At 35.7% G+C, this 13,834-nt stretch overlaps 1 protein-coding gene across 2 annotated transcripts in view; it reads right to left on the reverse strand.

Moving 5' to 3' along the window:
• The window catches only part of LOC145269246 (isoleucine--tRNA ligase, mitochondrial-like), a 131,236-nt gene that overhangs the window by 57,436 nt on the left and 59,966 nt on the right, over positions 1 to 13,834 (reverse strand). For both annotated transcript variants that reach the window (XR_013864967.1, XM_080124869.1), the window contains exons 14-17: positions 12,931 to 13,024; positions 8,692 to 8,800; positions 6,900 to 7,002; positions 3,737 to 3,859 (exon numbers count right to left, since the gene is read on the reverse strand). Coding sequence is in view for 1 of the 2 variants with exons in the window: in XM_080124869.1 (XP_079980995.1) it covers positions 3,737 to 3,859; positions 6,900 to 7,002; positions 8,692 to 8,800; positions 12,931 to 13,024 (429 nt within the window). In the remaining variant the exon portion in view is untranslated. The remainder of the gene's footprint in view (positions 1 to 3,736; positions 3,860 to 6,899; positions 7,003 to 8,691; positions 8,801 to 12,930; positions 13,025 to 13,834) is intronic.

Below are 13,834 nucleotides of genomic sequence, written 5' to 3' on the forward strand. Positions count from 1 at the left end.
TGGGAGAGAGCCACAGTCCTCGACCTCCATAGTAAATTGTAACGATGGATGCAGGTTGCAAAGAAGACGAAGAAACTGTTCAGCTTCACTCCGTGAGGGAAAGCATGCAAAAGTGTCATCAACGTAGCGTGTATAGAATGTTGGCTTAGTAATTTTGGAAAATAATTCGTTTTCCAAAAATCCAACGAAAATGTTGGCTAGCGAAGGACCAAGAGGGCTACCCATAGATATCCCGTCAATTTGCCGGTACATAATGTTGTTGAAACTAAAGGAGACTGATTTAGTAGCAAGTTCCATCAGTTCAACGAAAATTCGTTCAGGAAATTGTGGAGATTTTGAGGGGCCACGGTATAGATAGTCAGCACAAATACCAATGGTTTCATCCAAAGGTATATTAGTAAAAAGACTATTAATGTCAAAGGAAGCCAAGAACTCGGTATTTTTAGATAAAGATAATTTTTGTATCTGAGACACGAATTGAAAAGAATCCGAGATACAATGGACCAAATAAAAAGAAAGCACAGGTTTAAGAAGATCAACCAACCATTTCCCAAGTTTGTGTTGTGCAGAACCCAACATAGATAAAATGGGTCGCAGAGGAATGTTAGGTTTATGAACCTTGGGTAAACCGTACATTCTAGGCTTTTGAGAGCCAATGGGTCGGATTCTATCATAAATCTCCTTAGAAATAAACCCGCTTTTATAAAGTTGAAGAAATCTTTTCTGGATTTTTATTTCCATACGAAAAGTGTCATCATGGCTTAAATCACCTTTCTTCCAATTCACTGTTCTTCCAACTGAAACCAAATTCCCTTCTTTCCTCATTCGTTTCTTAGTTTTTAATTTATCATTCTGACGTTTCCTCTTAGAGGGTCAGACGATAAGGCCTTAAGCAAATTTTAATAATTTCACCTGCCCGTTTTTTGTTTTTTTGGTATTTAAATTAAATTGTTTCCTCTGAAATATATATATATATATATATATATATATATATATGTAATGTTAAAAGTCCACGTATGCTTCTAGGATAGTGATTTAAAGGTTATGAGGGTTTTTTGTAAGCATGAAAAACGATGTTACTTTTTGTATTTAATATTTTTATTGATATTTTTTATATTTCAAGCGGACCTCCGCTCTTGGTCACAAAAAAGTATCGAAATAAAAAAGAAAAAGAAAAAAAAGAAAAAGAAGAAGAAAACCATTGAAAGAACTGGAAATTTGTAGTGTGGAAAGCGTTCATTCCTAGCAATCATGTTCGAAAAAGTTCACACACTACAAATTTCCAGTTCTTTCAACGGTTTTTTTCCTTTTTCTTTTCTTTCTTTTTCATTTCGATACTTTTTTGTGACCAAGAGCGGAGGTCCGCTTGAAATATAAAAAATAACAATGAAAATATTAAATACAAAAAGCCTTCATAACCTTTAAATCACTATCCTAGAAACATACGTGGACTTTTAACATTATATATATATATATCTATATTAATGTTGGGACAATTAATCGGAATCGGGAATTGGAAAAATCAGAAGATTTGGAAGAATCGGAAAAATTGATGCTTATTTTCCGATGCTAAAACGATTCTTTTAATAATCTTTTTTTTTTATTTGATTTTGTTTAAACTAAAATCTTCCATTGCTGGCAATAACGATAAAATGATAAATATTTATTGATTTTAAATTACCAGTAAAATTGATAAATTATCCTCCACAAATGCATTTTGACGTTTAAGAAAATCGGGGGATAAAAAAAAACAATCTTACAGTTAAATAATTAGAAATTTATAAAGAATCTGAATTAGGAATTTAGCACGGAGTTGGTGATTGTATCGGAATTGGGAAAAATATTGGAATCATCCCATCACTAATATATACACACACACATGCGCGCGTGCGTGTGTGTACACTAGCTGGGTGCCCGGCGTTGCCTAATCATACAATACATTAAAACATAGTCTAATTTCTGCAGATTGCGTATGTATTATTATAGAATCAATCCTCTACGAAAAAGATTTCACTTAATTTCATCAAGTAGTTTTTCTTTTACAGTAAAAAAACAATTTGTTATGATACCGAGTAAAAGGTTCGATTTTCAGGAAGAAGAAGAAAAACTAGTATTAAAGATGGGGAGGGAGTGTCGGCGCTTTAAACTGAGTTATCTCCCCGTGGCGTGTTCAAAAAAAGAATCAAAATGTCTACCTTCGATGTGCTGTTATAAAAACGTGTTTTTCTGCTTAAACATTGGAAAATTCACCAAAAATTTTTTTTTCTTTTTCATAGATAAAGTTTGAAGCCATTAAAAAAATGACTGATCGTTCCTTACCTTTTGGATGCTACTGTATGTATGTGTATATATATATATATATATATCTACCAGCAGGCCGCCCAGCATTGCCTGGTCGTAAAATACGCTTAAATATGATATTTTTATTAATGCAAATCTTGTATTTATTATTATATTGAACCCAATCTATAGTAATGATTCAAAATGTTTTTTCACTGCAAAAGAAAAATGACTTGTGTACCATCACCGAGAATCGAAACCAAAACATTTAGCTTACGATTTATTTTTTCCTTTGAGGTTAACGCCTGAGCTATGAAGACGTGTTTGCTGTAAGGCTAAAAATTAAAACATAAACCAATAGCTATTACATTATGCATGCATATTCGTAATGCCGTCATTCAACCATCATCTAGCAAATTTAATTTCTTTAATTTTCACACTTTTATACCAATTTTCCCCGGCTAAAACCCAAATATAAAGATTTGCATGGGTTCGAATACCCTATATATTGTTACATGTCTGTAGATCCAAAACTGATAGAGGAGTTTGATAGGCAAATTTTTTTAAACAAATATATATATATATATACACACACACACACACATATATGCATACATAAATATATATAAAAAGAGGTTTGTGCTTACTATAAGCTTTTTATGCAAATATTACGCAAGTTTAAATCGTAGAATATCTGCATAAATATAATTACACGTAATACAGTTAACTAAAGATGATCATCCCATAAGAAAACTGAAAAAAACTAAAAGGGAATTAATTAAAATGAATGTTTAAAAGAATATGCAAATTAGCTAGATCTTTTGCAGATGAATGCAATTCCACGACCCATATATAAGAAAGTTGTACTTTCTTTTTAAATAAATAGAAAAAACGGGTTTTTAATATGAATATCAATACACAAAAAAACTCAAAATATAGATTTATTTTTCTCTTCCAATACTTATCCAAAAGTCGTCTGCTCATTTACAGGCAAACTCAAGAGGTTGACATCATGTTCTGGGCAAAGACAAGCAGACACTTATATACATTTGTATAGGTACTAGTGTTGGGACGATTAATCTGATATGGAAAAATTTGAGCTTATTTTCCAATGCCAAAGCAGATTCATGGAATTATCTTTTTTATTTGATTTAAGAAACATCTTCCACTGCTTGTAGCAATAATAAAATGATATTTTTTTATTTAAACTTCCAGTAAGATTAAAATCTCTAGATCATCCCCTCACAAGTGTGTTTTTACGTTTGAGAAAATATCGGCACATTTAAGACGTGTTTTTATGGTAATCGGGACAAAATAATTTTATGGTTGAATATTTAGAGATTTATAAAGAATCGGAATCGGTAAATATATCGGAATTGGAAAAAATATCAAAAATCATCCTAGTTTTTTTTTTTTACTTTCCCTACATTAAATGTTGAAAAAATATTTTTCTTACCCTGAAGATTTCTTCATTGCATTTACCAAGGATCGTTGGTCCAATGGATACGTTTGTATGAAGTCCTGAGCTTGCCACCCACCATCTTAGCACATCGACGCCATAAGAAGGCATTTTGCTTTCCTGATATCGAAACAAAAATAGATATGAAGAATAATCTCTTTGAAAGATCAAATCATGTTTTTTTTTTTTTTATAAAATTGTTTGCACCACTTACCAAAACCACTCAAGAATAAAAACCAATGAGATGGATAGCATGTCAGTTGAATGATGAAGAATATCATGAGAGGATTGAAAATTACGAATGGAATAAATAAAATTTGATGACCTATGAAGGACATTTTGATACAACCATAAGTACAATGAGGATCGACATCATTTTTGTCAGAATTGGAAACATTTTCAAAATATCACTTTAGCTCCATTGCCTTATGGATGCCTTAAGAAAGCTAAAGGCTAAAGGAGTAGACTTTGGCAAAAAATCCCACGTCCGATAGGTGAACGATGAAGTATTGCAATACTTTTCTGGCAACTTCTGCAGCTGTGCTGGCTCTGACTGTATGGGCTTGCCTTTCCGTCAGACTTTGTCTGCCTGTGCCTAAATCAAAACGTAGATTCCATGAACAAAGCTTCTTTCTTAGAACTGCACGCCTATGGAACGCTGTTCCGCTTGCCTGTTTCCCTTCCGACTTCAACCTGGATGTCTTCAAGTCCAATACAAACAAATTCCTGATGAACCGCCCCCCCCCCCAAGTAATGACACCTTACCAATTCTCCAATACTATTACTACACTATCCTTTTGATTTCTGTACACACAATAACCTTTATCCCCGAATGGCCATTGGGCCTTGATAAGTGGTGAACTCCATGTAAAAAAAAAAAAAAAAAAAAAAAAAACACTGCAAGGAGAGGGGGGGGGGTCTGGTAACTGGGCAGACTCTAGGTCTCCTTATCACCTGCATCATTGTGACTATACAGTACGAAGCTGAAATTGGTTCTCTTCAGAGAACTAAAAGCAAAAGAAAAAAAAATGGAGTATTTTAGATCTGACAATAGTAACTTAATGATATTTTTGCACCACCAATTTTTTCTTCCATCCGGCAAAACAATACACTACCAACTTCAGACTATGCAAACAATTCCAATAAGAGCAGGATTACCTGTTACAATACGGAAGCAGTTAAAAACTATAACATATAATATAAAATATAAACATAAAATATATTTGAAAATTGTATCGATTCTGCGTTTCCATACCTGAATTGAGAGACACGGGTGCCAGCTTCCGATGCGTTTGAAAGTTAGGGTCTCCCTTTATGCACGATTACCTTAAAACTTCAATCACTTTACCTCTCTCTATTATTATCTTTTTTTTTCCCTTTTTCTTCTGCAGCCAGAGCTCTCTTGCGTTTTTATATCGATAATAATAATAAAAAAATAATAATATAATTTTATATCGATAATAATAATAAAAAAAATAATAATATAATTTTATATCGATAATAATAATAAAAAAATAATAATATAATTTTATATCGATAATAATAATAAAAAAATAATAATATAATTTTATATCGATAATAATAATAAAAAAATAATAATATAATTTTATATCGATAATAATAATAAAAAAATAATAATTTTATATCGATAATAATAATAAAAAAATAATAATATAATTTTATATCGATAATAATAATAAAAAAATAATAAGTTAAGCAACATTGAGCCTGGTCAGTACCAGATGGGTGACCATTTGGGAATTCCATGAAGTTGAGTGGAAAGCCATATTTAGTTCCAGAACAGTTTCTGATGGTTAGTTGTTCTATACAAGTCCTGGTTTTCAGTAGACAGAACAGTTTCCGATATTTAGTTGTTCTATACAAATCCTGGAGAGGATTGATTCTCAATAGACAGAACAGTTTCTGATGGTTACTTATTCTATACAAGTCCTGGAGGTGACTGGTTCTTAGTAGACAGAACAGTTTCCGATGGTTAGTTGTTCTTTTTTTTTTTTTTTTTTTTTTTTTTTTTTTTTACACAGTGATCACCACTTATCAAGGCCCGGAAGCCACTCAGGGATAAGGGTTATTGCAAGTACATTACGTTAGTGAGGAGATTTGCTGAAATGTTTACTTAAGGGGGCGGTTCATTAGGAATTTGTTAACATTGGACTTGAAGACAACCAAGTTGTAGTCCGGAGGGAAGCAGGCAGACGGAACAGAGTTCCACAGGCGTGCAGTTCTAAGAAAGAAGCTTTGTTCATGGAATCTGCGTTTTGATTTAGGCACAGATATAGAGTGGGGGAAATTTTTCCCAGTGGATTCAGCTAGACGAGTGTTTTTCGTGAAAGATTGGCGAGGGGGGACCAGAGATTGGAGTTCAGACGAGCATCTGCCATGGAAATAACGATAAAACAAGGACAGGCTCGCAACGTCTCTTCTGTGGGAGAGAGGTTGCAGGGTAGAGAAAAGGGCATCCCCCACTAAGCCACGATACAAGTTCTGAGAGGTGACTGGTTCTCAGTAAACAGTTCTTGAGTTGAAATCCACAGAGCAAAAGATTCTTCCCATGTTGACATGAAAAAAACATATGCGAAGTTGCTTCAGGAAAGGTTTAATTTTTATGGAGCAATTCTGGTTTCTCATTGGTTGGTAGCAGAACGTGAATTAATTTGATTCATCAGTTCCTAGCAGCATCGTTTATAAATAGAATCTCCTTACTGTTAGGGACTATACTCTCACTCATCAACTCAAAAATATTGCAGCAGAGGACGTTGACAAGAGTTGCAAAACCCTAACATTGTCATCTCCCCTAATCGGCATATACATGCAACTGGGGACCGCTTGTGAATTTCATACTCCCATGGAACTTCCTCCATTGGAGGAAGCCGGTTAAACTCTCCCAGGGTTAGTGCCACAGTTTAAAAAGAAACCTTATTAGTAGTTGTAGTAATAGTAGTAGCAGTAGTAATAATAGTAGTAATTTTCGTCGATGCAACCTCCGACCTTCTTCAAGTTTATCTTGTTGAACTCTGGAATCTTTCTGTTGAACTCAGGAATTTGGACAGAATTTTGAATGAAAAAATAAATAAAAATATAATGGTTGACTTACCATGCAAAAATTTGCTCGATGTAAGGGGCTTAACTCTGTAAAACTCACCTTTGATCCATTGATAACATCTGCGGGATCGATCACATTTCCAACGGACTTGGACATCTTCTTCCCACTCTCATCGACAGTAAAACCGTGGACAACAAGGGACCTGAATAGCCAAAAAAAAAAAATTTTTTTAAATATCCAGAATGACATAATTTCAAATTCGGCTTTGACATCCATGGTACAGGTATTAACAGTTATGACTTTCCATTTATCTTTCTCCCTTGAGGCATTCATGAATTTATTGTTGCTCATCAGTAGGGCTGTGATAACAGAATATTCTTTCCATTCTTTTGCCTCAAGTATAAATCCGACAAAGTAAATCAACCGAGAACCACATCCGTCTATATAAAAATCTAAGATATTAACAGAGTACAAAATAGACTTCGTGGCTTAGTGGCGATTCCCTTTTCTCTACCCTGCAACCTCTCTCCCACAGAAGAGACGTTGCAAGCCTATCCTTGTTTTATTGATATTTCCATGGCAGGTGCTCGTCTGAACTTCAATCTCTGGTCCCCCCCTCGCCAATCTTTCACGAAAAACACCCGTCTAGCTGAATCCACTGTGAAAAAATTTCCCCCACTCTTTATCTGTGCCTAAATCAAAACGTGGATTCCATGAACAAAGCTTCCTTCTTAGAACTGCACGCCTGTGGAACTCTGTTCCGTCTGCCTGCTTCCCACCTGACTACAACTTGGATGTCTTCAAGTCCAACGTTAACAAATTCCTAATGAACCGCCCCCTTAAGTAAACACTTCATCAAATCTCTACACTAACGTACTGTACTTGCAATATACCCTTATCCCTGAGTGGCTTCCGGGCCTTGATAAGTGGTGACTACCGTGTAAAAAAAAAAAAATAAATAAATAAATAAAAAAAAAATACACTCAAGAGTCAAAACAATAAAAAGAATATGCTGTTGTCACAGACCTACTCATCAGTCAGAATCCCATTCACACTATTTCTCGAAAGTGTTTAATCTATTGCCACAGCTTTCTTTGCAGCTTTACAGACAGTAGGTTGCAGTTTCTTTCTATCTGAGCAGTTCCTTTCATACTGGGCTATTGTCATGGTCATTGCACCCAAAGGGATCTTCAGCCCAGCACGAGATATAAAATCATGAACAGAATCATTCCTAACTGCTTCTGTATTACATCAGTCAGTCACCTGTTTTCCTTGACCTTACATTACCCTAATCGAGGAGGCTAAATGGGTACCCGACATTGCCAAAGGATCTCCCACAGACTAGCGGAGGGAAGGAAGCACCTTACTTTTAGTACTGTCCCGCCATCTTTTGGCATTAAGTAACTGGGTTGATACGAGATAAAACAGCTCAAACAAAGCAAACAATATGTTAATGTTATATATTAGGGACCCTATATTAACAGTGATTAAGTTAACTAGTATAAATTTTGACAATGGTCACATTCAGTGCATATCAGGATGGCCTTAATCTGCAAACGGAATCGTTCTGACGGGTGACAAAAATTAAAGCAGAAGACAAAACAGACTCCAGTGATGATGAGACAAATGAACTTGAAGAAAAAAGTTTTTCAGATCAGTCCTCTCCAGGAAGCCATGCAAACGAGACACGGCCCATGATGCAGAAAGCTGATAATCTCAGCCAATGTTACTGATGTCTTTGTCCGTCTGCGTCACTATTTCTTAAGTTAGAAAGTTAAGAAGCAAATAATTACTAAGATAGTATTAGTCTTGGTCTCTCTCTCTCTCTCTCTCTCTCTCTCTCTCTCTCTCTCTCTCCTGAGACTATTTTTGCCAAATAATTTTTTTTTACCTGTAGGGTGGTTTCTCATTAATCGCAATGCTTGTTAGTAGAGACGTCTGGAACCATGCGCCAAACTGGTCTAATCCTTCGAGGTAGAGGTCCGCTTCATGATTACTTTCTGTTACAAGTATAAAAAAAATAAATAAAAATCAACGCTATAATGTTTGTGGCAGGCGAGGAAATGAAATGGCGTCAAATATACAGATATATATTAACTTTTGGAATTCATCATTTAATTAACTTGTGAACCAACACCACGAGAAAGAGACTAGAGGCAATTGAAACTTATTACAGGCACAACAGGAAAACAAATGAACATATATCTAAAGAAATGGCAGAAACGCTAGAGGAAAACCTCTAATCTGTAGTGGAAGGGGGACAAAAATGGATGATCACATTCAATGCTGCCAAGACTAAAGTTGTTTCCTTCAATAATTACAAGAAACCTTCTCTACCACCAATAGCAATGGCCAAAGACTCTTTATCTGAAAGTACATCTTTTAAACTCCTCGGCTTAACGTTCACAGGAAACATGAGTTGGAATAATTACATTGGGAGTATTGCCAGGACCACTGCGAAGAAGGTAAGCTCTCTCTACCGTGCTAGAAAGCTACTAACGCTCAAAAGTATCCTGTACTTCTATAAGGCCACCATTCGCCCATGTGTGGAGTATTGCTGTCATATTTGGGCTGGTGCATCTGCCACTCGTCTCTCGCTCCTAGACAAGGTTCAAAAGAGAGTTGCCAATCTGATAGGTCTTGAACTGTCATCTAAGCTTCAGCCTCTGTCCCATTGACGAAATGTTGCATCCCTCTGCTTGTTCTACAAGTATTTTAATGGTGAATGCTCTGACGAACTACAAGCACTTGTGCCCCCACGACGTAAACACCCTTGACAAACCCGACAGGCAGCTAAATCCCACCCCGACACTGTAGAGATCACTAGATGTAGAAGATCTTTCTACTCCAGTAGTTTCTTCCCCAGAACCGCTAGACTTTGGAATCCCATTCCAGGTCCCTGTTTCCCCAACTGTACTGACATGCAGAAATTCAAGTGTAATGTGAACTGACATCTTGCTGCCCAACTCCCTACATAGTACCCCAGTAGCTGTTGCCCCTGATAGTAGCCCCCTACACCAAATTGGCAATATGCCTTGTTTGGAGTGAAAATGTAATAAAAAAAAAATGAATAAATAAAACTTGGTTCCTGAGGAGAATTTTTAATATATCCTGGACAGAAAAGAAAAGAAAACAAACCAGGAGGTATTAGAAATTGCAAACACAGAAAGGTTTCTAATAAGAACAGTACGAAAAAGACAAATGCGATTCATGTCTACAAAAAAAAGCGGAATAGAACAGATTAGCTTGACAGGAAAGATCATGGGTAGAAGAAGCAAAGGACAACAGTGAGAAACATATATTGACAGTCTGAATACCTGGGCAACATCAAAAATGATGAGCAACAATGAATTCATGAAGTCCGAAAGAGAGAGAGAGAGAGAGAGAGAGAGAGAGAGAGAGAGAGCCATAGCACACGATAACGATGATTTCCATAACATTGTCACCAGTTCAAATGTCGGTCACTCACCTCTCTACCTGGGACATCCGAAGTTGCACGGCCATAATATAATAATATTGACTGACTAGTTGATAAAGTAAATAAAAACAACCACTGCAGATGCTAAAAAGGTCTAAGATCACATGAATGTATCTTTTTCTTTGGGAGGAACTGACCAATCAAATGGAGCCACGTTCTGCTATCAACCAATCAGAAACCACAGTTGCTCCAGAAAAATATTGAATCATTGAGCATTCCAACGCATAATTTTTTCATGTCCACACGAGAAGGATCTTTTACTCTTTGCTTGCAAAATTGCATCATAATGTGCTGCGATGTCGCGTAGACAGCAGACACTGCAGTGAAATAGAGAGAGGAGCAGTAGGAGGTAGCTCTCTGTGTTTAAAACTATATGAAAATTCCATGGGCAGAAGTTTAATTTAACGAAACTTAACTTTTGCTAATTGTGTTCGAAAAAAAAAATATATATATATGTGGAATTCTCTTCCATTTGCCTGTTTCCCACCTGACTAAAACTTGGATATCTTCAAGTCCAACATAAACAAATTCCTAATGACCCCCCCCTTAAGTAAGACACTTTATCAAATCTCCAATACTAACGAAATACTATGATACTGTCCCATTGATTACTGTACACGCAATAACCGTTATCCCCAAGTGGCTTCCGGGCCTTAATAAGTGGTGACCTGCATGAAAAAAAAAAAATATATATATATGCACTAATGTATAAAAATATAATATGTCAATTAATTCTCAAAGAAGAAATGTGAGTCTATTTCTGCTCCCTCATTACTTCTATGTGTACCATAGTGTGCTGCGACGTCACGTAGACAGCAGTCGCTGCAGTGAAATAGAGTGAGGAGCAGCAGTAGGTAGTAGGACAGGTGATGTCATGTGGAGACAGCAGCAGAAGGAGTAAGATAGAGAAAGTGGAGTGGGGAGAGGGGACGGCATGAACAGCAGGCAGAAACATAGCAGACGACAATAAATTCCTGCTAGCTGGTGACAGCTCTGTCAAAATTTGTTATGTATGATGGAAAGCACGGACGGGAAATAAAAGTGTCTCTCCAAAAAAAAGTGAGTTCAAAGTATTTCTTTTATTTGTTTGGCACTTCGATGGGGTCGACAGATGAGAGAAAGAATGAAATAAGAACACCTTCTATAACATTACATATGGTAAGTGCTTGACTGAGCTCCAATCTGTGGTCCCTCTCAGTAAAATGTTTGCAACAAATACTTGTCTAGCTATAACAACCATCAACAATTTCCCTCAGTCTCTGTGTTTAAAGCTATACGAAAACTCCATGGGCAGAAGTTTCTTTTCATAGAACTGTCCATCTGTAGAACATAATACCGTGTGGCCGCTTCCTGGCTGACTATAGCATGGACGTCTTCAAGTCTAATGTAAATAAGTTCCTGTTTAGATGATCTAGCCCTACCTAAGTCCTACGATTACTGATCATGTTGTCTCACAATTAACACTTAACCCTTATCCTTGAGTGACCTCTGAGCCTTGATAAGTGATGACAGCCCCCACTCGCATCCCAAACCTGTGTGCACGTCCTCTGCAGCTGCTAATATCATAACGGGGTCGACAGATGAGAGGAAGAACGAAATAAGAACACCTAAAATAACATTACAAAATTATAAAGTCCAGGACCTATACAGAACAGCTACCCACTGAAAATTCTACACCATTGGCAACTTTTCTGAAATTAAACATGGCTTACAATTCAATTTTATTTTACTTTATGGAAAGGAATTTTGTTATTAAGTGTCAGTTTGTCCCTATACACTTGCCTCCCCAGGAGGGCAGAGTAAGACAAGGTAAGTTTTTAATGTGGGGAAAATCCAGCTCCCCAAAAAGGGGCACTCTGGATAGGAACAAAAATTTAAATTGTCTTAGTCATGAAGGATTTCTCCTCCACCGAATGAGGACAGAAAAGGTGCAGCGTAGCATCAGAACAGATACTACACTTTGTGATTTTTATCATTTATTTTCTGCAAATGTAAAAATTACAAATGTTAAATAAAAAAAAAACAAAAACAATTAGATACAAGGTCAACTAAAATAATGGGGGAGGGGGGAGGTCTGTAGTCATCCCTGTCACTGTACTTTTTTTTTACTTGACTAAGGGGTATCCCTAGCTAAAGTTCTCGCTCGCAACAATCACTCCAAGGGTTGTCGTACTTTTATTTAATTTTTTTTTTGTGATCTTGCGCCCAAGGCAAAGAACATAAACTGGGGGAAACTCTTCTGAAACTAAACATAGCTTAGAATTCAATTTTATTTTATGGAAAGGAGTTCAGAGTTTTTTTAAAGTGAAAGAGTAAGAGAGAGAGAGAGAGAGAGAGAGAGAGAGAGAGAGAGAGAGAGAAAGAAGAGTGAGAGAGAGAGAGAATGAAAGTGAGAGAGAGAGTTAAACATGGAGAGAAAAAGAGAGAGAGAGAGAAAGAGAAAGGGAGAGAAAAAGGAAGTGAAAGAGAGAAAGAGAGAGTGAAAGATGGAAAGAGAAAGAGAGGGAGTGAAAAAGAGAGAAAAATAGTGAAGGAGAGAGAGAGCAAGTAGAAGAGAAAGAGTGAGAAAGAGATAGAGAGGGTGAAAGAGAGAGAGAGGAGAGGGTGAAAGAGTGAGATAAAGAGAGAGAGGATAAACGTCAGTTTGTTTACCTTTTAAAACTGAAGACCATGATGTTCCGCTGTCAAACCAAATATCAAAGATGTCTTTTCCTTTCACGTAATCAGCAGGCAAACCAGCATTATGCTGTGTAAGAAAAGTTTTAAAAACAAACATTATGCTACGTAAGAAAAAAAAAGTTTTAAAAACAAACAGAAGAAAAAAATTTTTTTTTTTAAATGCGTAAATTAAAGTAATAAAAGTAAAAAGGGTTTAAAAATATTCGGTCATTGTCCAGAATTCCCATTATATTAAAAACAAAAATTAAGAAAAATCTGTGTGATGTCCACACCTGTAAAGAATCAAAAATATCATATTCCAAAAATTATATAAATTGATCAAGTCATTTTATTTTTATAAAGAAAATTCATTTTAAGTGATTAAGGGGAATTCGTAGGCATTACAACATAAATCTCACAAGTTTGAATTATTAAGTTATCTCCCTTTGTTTTATTTCTTTTAGATTGTTTTCAAACTGGTGGACAACACAGCTGCTCTTCAGTTACTTGTAAAATTTAATTTTCTTATCTATATATAAATAAACAGTAAATGTACATATGTGCGTGTGTCTGTATGTAAATATTTAACCGATGAACTCTTAAACTACTGGTCACGTAACATTTGAAATCGGCAGGAAATAATAACCATACACTAAAGATGGCTTATAACAAGTAAAATCTTTGTTTGGATGGATGAACAATGCATACAGACATATATTGACAAATTAAAATACAAACTGCGCATTTAAACTTACCGACATATTTTTACTTCTTTTTATGCAAGCCCAAATTCAATTCATTTCTTCAAATCATCTATATATATATAAAAGCGAAAATGTATGTATGTATGTATGTATGTAGGTATGTATGTTCGCTTTTTCTGTATGTCAACAAAAGG

The sequence above is a fragment of the Euprymna scolopes genome, chromosome 45, assembly GCF_053919585.1.
Source record: "Euprymna scolopes isolate OS-2025 chromosome 45, ASM5391958v1, whole genome shotgun sequence".
Taxonomy (NCBI): domain Eukaryota; kingdom Metazoa; phylum Mollusca; class Cephalopoda; order Sepiida; family Sepiolidae; genus Euprymna; species Euprymna scolopes.